Source organism: Danio aesculapii, chromosome 14 (genome assembly GCF_903798145.1).
Source record: "Danio aesculapii chromosome 14, fDanAes4.1, whole genome shotgun sequence".
In the NCBI taxonomy this organism is placed as follows: domain Eukaryota; kingdom Metazoa; phylum Chordata; class Actinopteri; order Cypriniformes; family Danionidae; genus Danio; species Danio aesculapii.
Genome location: NC_079448.1, coordinates 4,515,857 through 4,530,767, shown reverse-complemented (window position 1 = coordinate 4,530,767; position 14,911 = coordinate 4,515,857). Strand labels below are relative to the sequence as shown.

The 14,911-nt window shown below is 31.6% G+C and overlaps 1 protein-coding gene across 2 annotated transcripts in view; it reads left to right on the top strand.

Moving 5' to 3' along the window:
• Positions 1 to 14,911, top strand: part of pdgfrb (platelet-derived growth factor receptor, beta polypeptide) — a 99,888-nt gene that overhangs the window by 53,597 nt on the left and 31,380 nt on the right. For both annotated transcript variants that reach the window (XM_056472971.1, XM_056472970.1), the window contains 6 exons: positions 2,389 to 2,646; positions 3,513 to 3,643; positions 7,454 to 7,619; positions 12,975 to 13,146; positions 13,589 to 13,704; positions 14,767 to 14,890. In XM_056472971.1, the coding sequence (XP_056328946.1) occupies positions 2,389 to 2,646; positions 3,513 to 3,643; positions 7,454 to 7,619; positions 12,975 to 13,146; positions 13,589 to 13,704; positions 14,767 to 14,890 (967 nt within the window). The remainder of the gene's footprint in view (positions 1 to 2,388; positions 2,647 to 3,512; positions 3,644 to 7,453; positions 7,620 to 12,974; positions 13,147 to 13,588; positions 13,705 to 14,766; positions 14,891 to 14,911) is intronic.

The following is a 14,911-nucleotide window of genomic DNA, read 5'->3' as shown; positions in this document are numbered from 1 at the left end:
AGCAGATACTTCATATAAAAACAACAGAATTTGTTTACATTATCAGGTGAAATGTTGTTTGTTTCATCTGCTTGTGTGTCAATGTATTCTCACATCCATTCTTTTGTTTATCAGCTCATGCGTTCTTTCACTTTTACGTTTATTCCTGATTGTATGATTCATTTTGATTTGTTTCTTCACTCATTCATCTATTAAATGATTGATTTATGTGTTCATTCATGTATTTAATTGTTCAATAAATCTTTTTTTAAATTAATTATGGGTTATTACTTTGAATTTTGAGTTGAACTACTTTTCAGATTCAATCATTTGATGATTCTTTCTCATCGATTCTTTCATTTGTTCACTGAAGAGTTGATTGATTGATTCACCCATGAATTCATTCATTCATTCGATAATTGATCATTAAATTTATTTCTTGATTAATTCATTCATGAATTGATTGACTGATTCATTCATTCACTCATGAATTAATTCATTCATTCATTAATTCCTTCACTCATTAATTTATTGATTCTCACATTGATTTATTTGTAGATTCACTTTTGTACGCATTCATTCATTTGCTGATTTCCACATTTAATCATTTGTTTGCTCATGCTTGTTTGTTTTATTCATTCATGCTTAATTTATTGATTTGTTTGTTAACTTATGCATTCACTCATACATTGATTGATTGATTGATTGATTGACTGATTGATTCATTCATTCATTCATTCATTCATTCATTCATTCATTCATTCATTCATTCATTCATTCATTGAATATCCATTATTCATATTCATTCATGCTTAATTGACTCACTGACTCACAGATTTATTGATTGATTGATTGATTGATTGATTGATTAATTGATTGACTAATTGATTAATTGATTGATTCATTCATTCATTATTACATTTATTTACTGGTTTATTCACTAATGAATTCATTCATTTTTCATACATTTAATAATTAGTTTGTGCTTTTTGTTTAAATCTCTCATGCTTTATCTCATGCATTCGTTCATGCATTGATTTATTCAATCATTCATTCATTAATTATTTCATTCATTTATTGATTTATTCACTTATTAATTAATTTATTAATTAATTAATTTATTTATTTTTACATTTAATCATTTGTTTGTTTGTGCTTTTTGTTTAAATCACTCGTGCATTCACTCATACATTGATTGATTTATTTATTCATTCATTCTCACATTCATTTATTAGTTTATTCACTAATGCATTCATTAATTTTGTATTTTTACATTTTATCATTTGTTTGTCTGTGATTTTTGTTTAAATCACTCATGCTTTATCCCATGCATTCACTCATACATTGATTTGATTGATTGGTTGGTTGATTGATTGATTAATTGATTGATTCATTGATTCATTCATTTATTCATTCATTCTTACATTCATTTATTCACTAATAAATTTGTTCATTTTTTACATTTAATCGTTTGTGCTTTTTGTTTAAACTACTCATGCTTTATCTCATGCATTCACTCATACATTCATTGATTTATTCATTCATTCATTCTCAGATTAATTTATTGGTTAATTTTATTCAATATTATTAGATTTTTTTTTTTTACATTTTAGTCATTTATATGCTCATGCTTTTTTAATCACCCATGCTTCATCTCATGCAATTACTCATACATTGAATGATTAATTAATTAATTCATTCATTCATTTATTCTCACATTCATTTATTGGTTAATTCTCTTACACATTTGTTCATTTTAATTCAATTCATGCATTTACTCATTGATTGATTCTTTCATTCATTCAATCATCAATTCATTCATCCATTCATTCTCACAATTATTAATTTGTTCATTTTATTCATAATTCTTTATAAAGTATTAATTGCTCATGCTTCATCTTATGCATTCACTCATACATTGATTGATTGACTGATTGATTCATTCGTTCATTCATTCATTCATTCATTCATTCATTCATTCATTCATTCATTCATTCATATATTTTCACATTCATTTATTGGTTCATTCTCTTACACATTCATTCATTTTGATTGATTGATTGATTCTTTCATTCATTCATTCATTCATTCATTCATTCTCACAATTATTTATTGTTTAATTTCATTCATAATTCATTGATTATTTTTTACAATTAATCGTTTGTTTACTCATACTAATTTAGTTTCAATCACGCATGTTTCATCTCATGCATTCACTCATTCAATCATTCATTCATTCATTCTCACATAAAATTTTTGGTTCATTCACTAAAGCATTCATTCATCTTTTTTATTTTTACATGTAATAATTTCTTAGCTCATGCTTTTTTGTTTTAATCATTCATTGGTTTGTTTATGGACTCATGCATTCACTCACTCATTCATTCACATTGACTCTATCTCCCTCAGACCCTGACGTGTGGTTCTTGGAGAATGAGCACGTGATGGTGACTAAGACACGAGAGGAAGGCACGATCCCGTGTCTGGTGACGAACCCCTCGATAAACGTCACACTGTACGAGCGGGACACCGAAATGGCAGTGGAGGGCTCTTATAACCCCAGCGTGGGCTACAGCGCCGCCCTAGATGACAGAACCTACATATGCAAAGGAGAGCTGAATGGAGAGGAGAGAGAGTCCATCCTCTTCTACGTCTTCAGTATACTGGGTGCGTTTCTACTTCGATTTAATGCTAAATTCTTCTGTTTGCTTGAATGTTGCTTCTTTATGGGCCGTTCACATGCTGCATCGAAATCTCAAGTTGCAGCGCTTCCTTCACTAATTTTAATGCAATTTACGCTCGTGCTCTCGTGGCATCTGTTGTTGCTAGGCAGGGGATGACAAACTGACAAACCCTTGCTGTAGCTCTGATACTAAATTTATTTATGAAGGATATTAAAAAGCACTGCAGTATTTGGGTGTGCTTCGTTTGTCTGAGGTATTAGTCCACCGTTATTACTGAAATGTGTACATTCAATACAAATGAAGCTGATTGGTTAGTTGGCAAAGAAAGCGTTCTTGCAGGACTCCCAGAGTTCATCAAGATTCTGTGGATTTATTTTCAATGCTTCCTCCTTCATCTGACCCCAGACATGCTTAATAATGTTCATATCTAGTGACTGGGCTGGCCAATCCTGGTGCACCTTGACCTTCTTTGCTTTCAGAAATTTTGATGTGGAGGCTGAAGTATGAGGAGCGCTATCCAGCTGAAGATTTTAAAACCGACTAGAAACCGAAAAGAAAATGAATAAATGAATGACTATTATTAAACCCTGAGGTCCTCAAATCTTTTAGTATCACAGGCGTTTATGTGTGTATTTACTATTTATTTATCAACTGAAATGAAGCTGTTTCAACTTAAACCACTCACCATTTTCTTTTGCTGATTATTTTAAATCATGAGTCCATGTGTTGCACATCTGCTCCGTTATCTGCGAATCATCCTAAACCGAGCCAAGTCTGCCATAAACGCATCAGATGATTTGTTTTATATGAAACAATGGTGTTTTTTGTTCTCTCACACATGTTGTTCAGCTCCCGAGGCTTTGGATCCCTACATCAACGCCTCCAAAACGGTCCTAAAGCAGGGCGAGACGCTCAACGTCAACTGCACCGTTCACGGCGTGGAGCTCGTCTACTTCTCCTGGGATTTTCCCAACAAAGACGTGAGTGGGCTGAAAATAAATGCTTTGTTTTCATTACTTCCCCATCGGAGCCTCATGAGAAGAGCTGAAATGAGCTCAAGATGTGAACCACACCTCACTGTCACGACCAGCAGCGCTTTTACTAACAGATACATCAGAAACCGTGACGAAGTTAATATATACAGTTGAAGTCAGAATTATTTATTTCTAAACGTAATAACTCATCTCTAATAACTGATTTCTTTTATCTTTGTCATGATGACAGCACATAATATTTGACTAGATGTTCTTCAAGACACTAGTATTCAGCTTAAAGTGACATTTAAAGACTTAATTGGGTTAATTAGGCAAGTTAGGGTAATTAGGCAAGTTCTGTTTGTTCTGTAGACAATCCAAAGAAAATATTGCTTAAGAGGGATAATTTGACCTTAAAATGATGTTTTGAAAATTAAAAACTGCTTTCATTCTAGCCGAAATAAAACAAATAAGACTTTCTCCAGAAGAAAAAATATTACAAGAAATAGGGATGCACCGATATCATTTTTGAGGCTTAAACTTGATCCTTCGTTATGACATTGGTATGATCTGTTGTGGTCCAGCTTATGTTTTATTTTTAATATTAAAATATATATTTTTAAATCAGTAATAGGCTACCACTACTGAACCTCATTGCTGGTAAAATAACAAGCCTTTCAGCAAAGCCTGATATTTTCCTGCAAGTTTGAGGCAGACTAATGCCGAGTTCAGACTGCATGATTTTGAGAAATTGCTGACAAATGCCTGAAATAACAGGCAAATCTGTGCTCGTTCATGTGTGTGACAATCACAATCAAAGAGGCAATCCTGAGAAAATCACCAATGGGTCACCGACATCCGTGAGATATTTGGCGTGCTAAATATCTGGTGCTGTTGGCAATTCAAATCATGCCATGTGAAATGAGTTTTGATTGAAAATAACCTCTGCGATCACCTAGAGGCAATAAGAGAGTAGCGTCTGCTAGAATGTGTACCTGCAGGTCAGCAGGAGGTTGTTGGAGAAGTTAAAAGCGCTCATTTTCAGTTTATTTGAACCCAAGAAATGGTGGAAAACTAGTGGAAATTTAGCAGGAGCACCCGTGTCTGTTTGAGGTGTCGTCTGAGCAATATCACAACCGGGTCGAACATTTTAAAAAGTTGAGAAGACATTGCTAATTCTCTTCAAAAGCCAGGTGAGCAAAATAAGTCAATTTTCTACCCCACTAAAGCCTTCTTTTTTTATTATATATTTAATAACGAAAGATATATTACGTGACCTCGCATTGTTTCCATGTCACTTCTCGCCTGTGTTTGGATGTGAGATGAAGTTTGGACAAAGTTGTTGGTGATTCTTCCTATTTTAAAATCATGCAGTGTGAAACCCCCTGTCGCCGATCCATCCTACGGTGTAAATAAAGCACTGACGGAACACTAGCCCAGAGAGTTATGCAGTGTGAAAACATCAGTGACACGACTACTTTGAAAATCATGCAGTCTGAACTCAGCATATACTAAACTGGGGCCAGTTTTGCTTAATAAACAGACCCTCAGAACTCGCTGTGAGTAAAAAGGAGAAAACGAAAGCACGTCAGCACCGAGGAAAAATCAGAAGACGTAATCTTAAAAATAATGACTTGTATTAAAAACTTTTAACAATTACATGTATCTGGATTTATCGGGTATGTATTTGAGTAAAATGTTACAATTACATTTAGTCATTTGGTAAATGACATTAGTCAAATGTTACAATTACATTTAGCAGACGCTTTTGTGCAAAGCAACTTACAATTGAGGAGCCATTCAGAGATTCAACAAGAAGAGGCAATACACGCATGAAGTGATAATTAATATTAATATTAATATTAAGATATTTTCTTTGAAATCTGTTATAGGCTACCACAGTTGAACCTCATTGCTGGTAAAAAAACAAAACAAAAAAAAGCAAGCCTTTCAGCAAAGCCTGATATTTTCCTGCAAGTTTGACGCAGACTAAACTATCTAAGGCCAGTTTTATTTATTAAACAGTCCCTCACAACTCGCTGTGAGTAAAAAGGAGAAAATGAAAGCACATCAGCACTGAGGAAAAATCAGATAACATAATCTTAAATATAATGACTTGTAATAAAATTGTAGCAAATATATGACAGGTTTGGGATCCAACAATTAGATATATCTAGATTTATCAGGTATGTATTTGAGTAAAATGTTACATTTACATTTAGTCATTTAGCAGACGCTTTTGTCCAATGCGACTTACAATTGAGGAGGCATTCAGATATTCAGCAAGAAGAGACAATACACGCATGACGTGATAATTAATATTAAGATATTTTCTTTGAAATCGGTTAAAGGCTACCATAATTGAACATTGCTGGTAAAAAAAAAAAACAAAAAAAACAAGCCTTTCAGCAAAGCCTGATATTTTCCTGCAAGTTTGACGCAGACTAAACTATCTAAGGCCAGTTTTATTTATTAAACAGTCCCTCACAACTCGCTATAAGTAAAAAGGAGAAAATGAAAGCACATCAGCACTGAGGAAAAATCAGATGCTCAAGACATCATCTTTAAAATAATGACTTGTATTAAAAATGTAGCAGATATAAGACAGGTTTGGGATCCAACAATTAGATATATCTAGATTTATTAGGTATGTATTTGAGTAAAATGTTACATTTAGTCATTTAGCAGACGCTTTTGTCTAAAGCGACTTACAATTGAGGACACATTCAGATATTCAACAAGAAGAGGCAATACACACAAGAAGTGATAATTAAGATTAATATTAATATTAAGATATTTTCTTTGAAATCTGTTATAGGCTACCACAATTGAACCTCATTGCTGGTAAAAAAAACAAACAAAAAAAACAAGCCTTTCAGCAAAGCCTGATATTTTCCTGCAAATTTGACGCAGACTGAACTATCTAAGGCCAGTTTTATTTATTAAACAGTCCCTCACAACTCGCTGTGAGTAAAAAGGAGAAAATGAAAGCACATCAGCACTGAGGAAAAATCAGATGCTCAAGACATCATCTTTAAAATAATGACTTGTAGCAAATATATGACAGGTTTGGGATCCAACAATTAGATATATCTAGATTTATTATGTATGTATTTGAGTAAAATATTACATTTAGTCATTTAGCAGATGCTTTTGTCCAAAGCAACTTACAATTGAGGACACATTCAGATATTCAACAAGAAGAGGCAATACATGCAAGAAGTGCTAATTATACAGAGGAATTGTTGGTGCTCAGAGAATTAAGTGCTAGAGTAATGGGTGGAAGGGTATTTATTTATTTTCATTTATTTATATTTTGTGTTTTTACATGTGGTTTGTCAAGCCCACTTACCTGTGTGAGGCACATTTCATAAATGTAAAATTTAATTACCTTTTTATATTTAACAGAAAGTGTCTGGTGCAAAACCTGGCGCAAGTGTCGCTTAAAGTGTCAGAGAGATGAAAGAGTGTGTTTTCTACAGGTGGTTTGTCAAGCCTACTCACCTGTATTAGGCACTCTGAATTCCCTAATGTTTTCAGGTTGTCGTGTGGTGGGGAAGAGAAGAGGAGGTCCTTGGTTTTGTTTTCATAAATTACATTTATGATAACATTTCGTCCTAATTTCCAATAATTATCTTGTCATTTAGAGCTTTTGTTTTCCTTCAGAAAATGGCCAATGATCAAAATAACAAATGAAAATCAGGTTTCACTGTTAAGAAGTTAAAACAATGGGATTGTCTTGCCAAAAAATAAGTATAAACACATTAGAAAGCAACTTTTCTGTTGATTTAACCTATTGTGGTTTTATTACTGTAGGTGGGAGGCATCGAGCCCCTGACGGACGTCCTGTCCTCCATGAGCATGAGGTCGTGTCTGAACATCACAGACGTCTCTCTGGACAGATCTGGACAGTATGTTTGTCATGTTCATGAGGGGGTGCAGGACCAGAGAGCTTCAGCCAGCATCAACATCACTGTACTGGGTGAGAAAAACCTGCAGAGAACACACACAACACAAATAAACCTGCATTATATTATATTATATTCATTCATTCATTCATTTTCTTTTCAGCTTAGTCCCTTTATTAATCTGGGGTCGCCAGAGCAGAATGAACCGCCAGCTTATCCAGCATATGTTCTACGCAGCAGATGCCCTTCCAGCTGCAACCCAACACTGGGAAACACCCATACACTCTCATTCACACACATACACTACGGACAATTTAGCCTACCCAATTCATTTTAGTGCATGTGTTTGGACTTGTGGGGGAAAACGGAGCACCCGGAGGAAACACAGGGAGAACATAGGGGAGAACATGCAAACTCCACACAGAAATGCTAACTGACCCAGTCAACGCTCGAACCAGCCCATTTCTTGCTGTTTGGCGACAGCGCTACCCACTTAGCCACCACACTGCTATTATATTATATTATATTATATTATATTATATTATATTATATTATATTATATTATATTATATTATATTATATTATATTATATTATTATATTATATTATATTATATTATATTATATTATATTATATTATATTATATTATTATATTATATTATATTATATTATATTATATTATATTATATTATATTATATTATTATTATATTATATTATTATATTATATTATATTATATTATATTATATTATATTATATTATATTATATTATATTATATTATATTATATTATATTATATTTATTATATTATATTATATTATATTATATTATATTATATTTATTATATTATATTATATTATATTATATTATATTATATTATATTATATTATATTATATTATATTATATTTATTATATTATATTATATTATATTATATTATATTTATTATATTATATTTATTATATTATATTTATTATATTATATTATATTATATTATATTATATTATATTATATTATATTATATTATATTATATTATAAACTTGACAAATAAACTTTATCTGAAATATAATTAAATATTTAAATTGTTTTATTTCTCATTTTGATCACTAATTTTATATCTTGATGTACTAAAAAATGTAACTAAAACTAAAATTCCACAGTGTTTTTTTTATTATTATTATTATTAAAAAGACATATTTTAATTAAATATGAAAATGACCTTAATTGGACTTAAAACTAAAAGTTTTAAAAATAAAATTAATTCTGAAAGAATCCAAAATTAATAAATATTCATTAAAATGGCCTCGGCTGGGTCAGTTGGCATTTCTGTGTGGAGTTTGTATGTTCTCCCTGTGTTCGTGTGGGTTTCCTCCGGGTGCTCTGGTTTCCCCCACAAGTCCAAAGACATGTGGTACAGGTGAATTGGGTATGCTAAAATTGACCGTAGTGTATGTGTGAGTGAGTGTGTATGGATGTTTCCCGGTGATGGGTTACAGTTGGAAGGACATCTGCTGCGTAAAACATATGCTGGATAAGTTGGCGGTTCATTCCGCTGTGGCGACCCCAGATTTATAAAGCGACTAAGCTGAAAAGAAAATGAATGAATGTAAAAATACATACGAATTTATATAAATTAATAACAACAAGACAGATGTATTATTATTATAAATGTATTTATATATTATTTAATATATTTTTATATATAATATATTGTTTTTTTAAATAATAATTATAATCATAATAATAATAATGCCTAAAAACCATACAAAATGTGAAAAAAATAGTGACGATAATAAAACTCACATACTCATTAACTCATAATGATATTTTAAAAAATCATCCGTTCATTCATTCATTTTCGGCTTAGTCCCTTTATTAATCAGGGGTCGCCACAGCGGAATGAACCGCCAACTTATCCAGCATTTCTTTTATGCAGCGGATGCCCTTCCAGCTGCAACCCATCACTGGGAAACACACAGTTATTCACACACTCATACACTTTAGTCTACCCAACTCACCTATAGCACATGTCTTTGGACTGTGGGGGAAACCGGAGCACCCAGAGGAAACACACGCAAACGCAGGGAGAACATGCAAACTCCACACAGAAACGCCAACTGACACAGCCAAGGCTCGAACCAGCGACCTTCTTGCTGTGAGGCGACAGCACTACCTACTGCGCCACTACGTCGCCCAAAAATCATCCGATTAAATCAATTTAAATAAATGCAAAGCAAAATCACTAAAAGTGCGCTAAAAGAACTCAGTGACAGTAAAATAGCAGCGCTCAGCAGTTTTCAGCATGAAGCGTGGCCTTGATCATCAGGTGTGCATGATGTGCTGTAAAATGTGTGTGGCATCTTTTCAATGATGCTTTGATTAACTCTAATTAAATCAACATCAACATTTAAAACAAGTCCTCCCTCAGTCTCCCAGCGATGGAAAAGCGCCTCTGATATTTGCTCTGCGTGTGAATGCGGAGCTTCAGGGATGTTTATGTTTTAAGGTTATGAATGCACACAGGAGCCTTGAGGAGCTGAGTGGAGATCAATGTTTTCAGTGTCAGCAGCTCTCTCACACACACACACAGGATGTACAGCAGAAAGGGCTTTTAGCACCTCGACATTTACATCACGACTGAGAGAGAGCTGGCTTATGGAATATTAAAGAGATCATGGAGAAAAGATGAGCAAGCAGAACTCACCTGCTGATCATCTTCATCATATTCATAGTTCATTCATTCAGTGTTCTGAGAATGTCTCTTATACTCTTATTCAATTTAGTTGTCTGCACCAAACATGACGCAACATGACAGAAATTCTTAAACACCAGACAGTCATTTAAATATCAGCCACTGCACTCCCAATGAAATGACAAGGGTTATAATCTAATTAATACATACTTAACCTATTTAAATCACATATAATGCAGAGTGACTGATGTTGTTGGTGATGTTGATGTTGTGACTTTCATTTTCAAATCAGCCACTAGTTATTTTATTTTCAAGCTCTGGGGTGAGCTATCTGCTGCTGCTCTCAGTAGTATGGTTATAAATGTCAGGTAAAATGGTGTTCAAACTCAAATTATAAGCATTTAACACTGAATAAAGCCCATGATCAGTACCTGAGGCGATCATTGTCATATTAGTTTATGCTGTTGTTTTACTGCAGAAATATAAACCGTTCTGATAGTCAGTTCTAACATTCATGTTCATGTTCAAACTGGATGTGTATTACATTTTCTGAGGTAAATGATCTGCTGTTGCTGTCAGAATTGTTATAAATATCAGCAAAAAATAGTATTTAAACTCGTACTGGTTACATTTATACTGAATAAAGCACATAATCAGTCCCTGAGGGGATCATTGTCATATTAGTTTATGCTGTTGTTTTGTTGCAGAAATAGAAACTGTTCTGATAGTCAGTTCTAACATTCATGTTTATGTTCAAACTGTATTTGTATTACATTTTCTTATGTAGATGATCTGCTGTTGCTTTCAGTATGGTTATAAATGTCAGCAAAAAATAGTATTCAAACTCGAACTGGTTACATATATACTGAATAAAGCACATAATCAGTACCTGAGGTGATCATTGTCATATTAGTTTATGTTATTGTTCAGTTGTGGCGTCACAGTAATAGAAACATTTTCGAGAATGGTTAGGACAAAACTTTTTAACATCAAAAAGATACCTTTTATTGTGTGTCAGTATTACATTGTGTCTTAATTACATATGACGTGACAAGGTGATAGTGACAATATACCAGAAACATTCAGAAGTGGAATATAATGCATGTAACTCCCAACAAAATGAACATTTACGTTTATAACCTAATGAATAAATAGTAAGCTTCGTTAATTTATTAAAAGTGAATATAATTGTCAGGAAAAATCATATTCAAATGCACACTGATTCCATTAATACTGAGTAAAGCCCATAATCAGTACCTGAGGCGATCACTGTCATATTAGTTTATGCTGTTGTTTTGCTGCGAAAATAGAATGTTCTGATAGTCACAGTTCTAACATTCATGTTCATGTTCAAACTGTATGTGTATTTCATTTTCTGAGGTAAATGATCTGCTGTTGCTTTCAGAATGGTTATAAATGTCAGGGAAAAAAATTGTATTCAAACTCGTTCTGGTTACATTTATACTTTATGAAGCCCATAATCAGTACCTGAGGGGATCATTGTCATAGTAGTTTATGCTGTTGATCAGCCATGGCAATGCAGAAATAGAAGCTTTCTAAATGCGTTAAAAAGAACTGTCAATGAACAACTGTGTTTTTAATAAACAAATATAAATAAATGCTATGATAAATATATTGATTATTGTTTTTATGTTAGTAAATACATGAACAGTAACTAATGGTACTTTTTTTTCTTATTTTAAATCTTTAATAAATAATAAATCTTGTAGTTGACATAATGTAATAAAATGTCCTTTAGGGTGCTAAAATGTCCTTTAGATTTCTTTAGTTATCAACAACAAAACAAATTATATTTTGTGTTGCTTTTGGACCAGTCAGGAAATTTAGCTTATTCTCATTTGTGTTATTTTTTAATATTTTATTTGATAAAGTGCACCAATAGCAGCTGTTTCAATTGCTGTAAAACAATCAGGAAATTTAGTACATTTTTTTGTCATTTGTTGACAAGACATTAGCTAGATAAGAAGTGAAATTGGAGAAAGGAAGAGGTGTTTGGAACATGGCCTTAATCTTTAGGTCACGTTCCAAACCCTGTCAACCCAGCTGTTATTAAGCCTCTTATTAAGAAACCAAAACTTGATCCCTGCAACTTAGCTAACTATAGGCCTATTTCAAATCTTCAATTAATGTCTAAATTGCTAGAAAAAAGTTGTGTCTGCCTAATTATGCTCCTTTCTACAGACAAACAATGCTTTTGAAGTGTTTCAGTCAGGTTTCAGGCCTCATCACAGTATGTAAACCACTTTAGTAGTTTAATAACCAAAGATTTACTCTTAGCTGCTGATCGAGGCTGCATCTCATTACTAGTTTTACTTGACCTCAGTGCTGCGTTCGACACTTTCGATTATGATACCCTCATAGATCGCTTAACTTTAACAGGTGTCCAGGGACAGGCTTTACGATGGTTTAAGTCATACCTAACTGATCATTACCAGTTTGTAAATATAAATATAAAAGCACTATGCTAAACAAATAAACTTGAATTGAATTATGGCGTTGTGAAATGTCCACAAGCCAGAATTCGAAATCGAGATGCCCAAAACACATTAACAATATATGTTGACACACTAACCATTAGGCTATCGGCAATAATCAGGAAATGTAGTTTAATTTAGTTTTACTGTTTTGTTTGCTATTTATCTGTTGATTTCTTATAGATTTTGTTAATGAAACGAATACTGATTATTCCATACTTAATCTTTTTTTATCTGTCCGCAGAGAAGGGTTTTGTGTCTCTGACTCCTCCTCTGGACAGAAACATCTCTGCGCAACTCGGAGAAAATGTGGAGCTGAAGGTGGAGATCGAGGCATATCCCAAACCCACAGTCCAGTGGAGAAAAGACGGCGCTGTTATCAGAGGACACAGCATGAGGGAGGAGCACGAGACGCGGTATTTACAGCCATCAAATACTCACAGTCTTCTTCAGTTTACTATTAAGGATTTTATAAAAAGCCAATCATTCAATTCCCATAAATGTTTCTGTTTACTAATTTTATATATATATATATACATATATATATATATATATATATATATATATATATATATATATATATATATATATATATATATATATATACATATATATATATATATATATATATATATATATATATATATATATATATATATGTATATATATATATATGTATATATATATATATGTATATATATATATATATATACATGTATATATATATATATATATATATATATATATATATATATATATATATATATATATATATATATATATATATATATATATATATATATATATAAATATATATAGCTGCAAACAGACATTGATGCAGCTCTGTTTGTGTTACAGGTTTGTCAGCACATTGACCCTGGTCAGGACTCGACTGCAGCAGATGGGTCTCTACAAAGTCACCGTCCGCAATGAAGATTCCCTCAAAGAGATGACCTTTGACCTGGAGGTGAAAGGTGAGACGGTTCGACATCCATTTACACACCACCCCATTTCCTGAAAATAGACACCCGTGTTGGTTTGAGATGGGAAGCAGCAAGAATAATACCAGCTGCCAGGATTACTGCAGAACCAGTTAACTTTTATCATTAGCCACTCAAACTACAGTGAAATTTTTTTTATTTTAGTTTAATTTAATTTAATTTTATTTTATTTTATTTTATTTTATTTTATTTTATTTTATTTTATTTTATTTTATTTTATTTTATTTTATTTTATTTTATTTTATTTTATTTTATTTTATTTTATTTTATTTTATTTAAAAAAATTGTCAAATGAGTTAAATAAAAATTATATGAATAAAAAATAAAAATAATAATATAATAATAATAATAAAAATAATAATAATAATAATGAAATACAAAAAAATTTTATTTTTTATTTTATTATTTTGCTTTTTAAATTACCTGATTATTTAACATTTAATTTGGTTATAATAAATTATGCATTTTATAATATTTATATACTTAAAAAAACATCTTAGAATTAATCGATCAATATAAATTTATTTGGTATTAATAGTATTTTTAATTAACTATTAAATTACAGCTGTTGAACATAATTAATTAAATAATTCAGTATTCATGTAGATTCATTTATTTTCATTAAAATATAATAAAGGATTAATTTATTATTATTAGAAATTGCATTTAAAAATTACATTTGGTCATTATAAATGATGTATTTTATAAATATTTATTATTTTAATATATTTAAATAATACATTTACTAACAGATATTTATTTGGTATTTTTAATAGTTATTAATTATTAATTATATTGAAGTATGATTTTATTTATAAACATTTTTATTCAATATTAAATTAGGGCTATTGAATATAAGTATTAAATAAAGAGTTAAGTATTTAAGTAGATTCATTTATTTTCATTGTTAAACTATTTCTTATTTGTATTTAAAAATGACAGATTTATTTATAGTTTTAAAGAATGAATTGTTGTTTACCTGTCTGGTTTATTGAGTGAGGTTTTCATGTGAAAATCTGTTGTCTGCTTCTGCAGTTCCTCCACAGATAACGGAGTTGTCAGATCATCACCTGCCGGAGAAGAAGCATGCAGTGACCTGTGTGGCAGAAGGAGTGCCTAAACCCAGCATTCAGTGGTTCAGCTGCGACAGCATGACCAGGTAAGGACACTCCTTCATTAT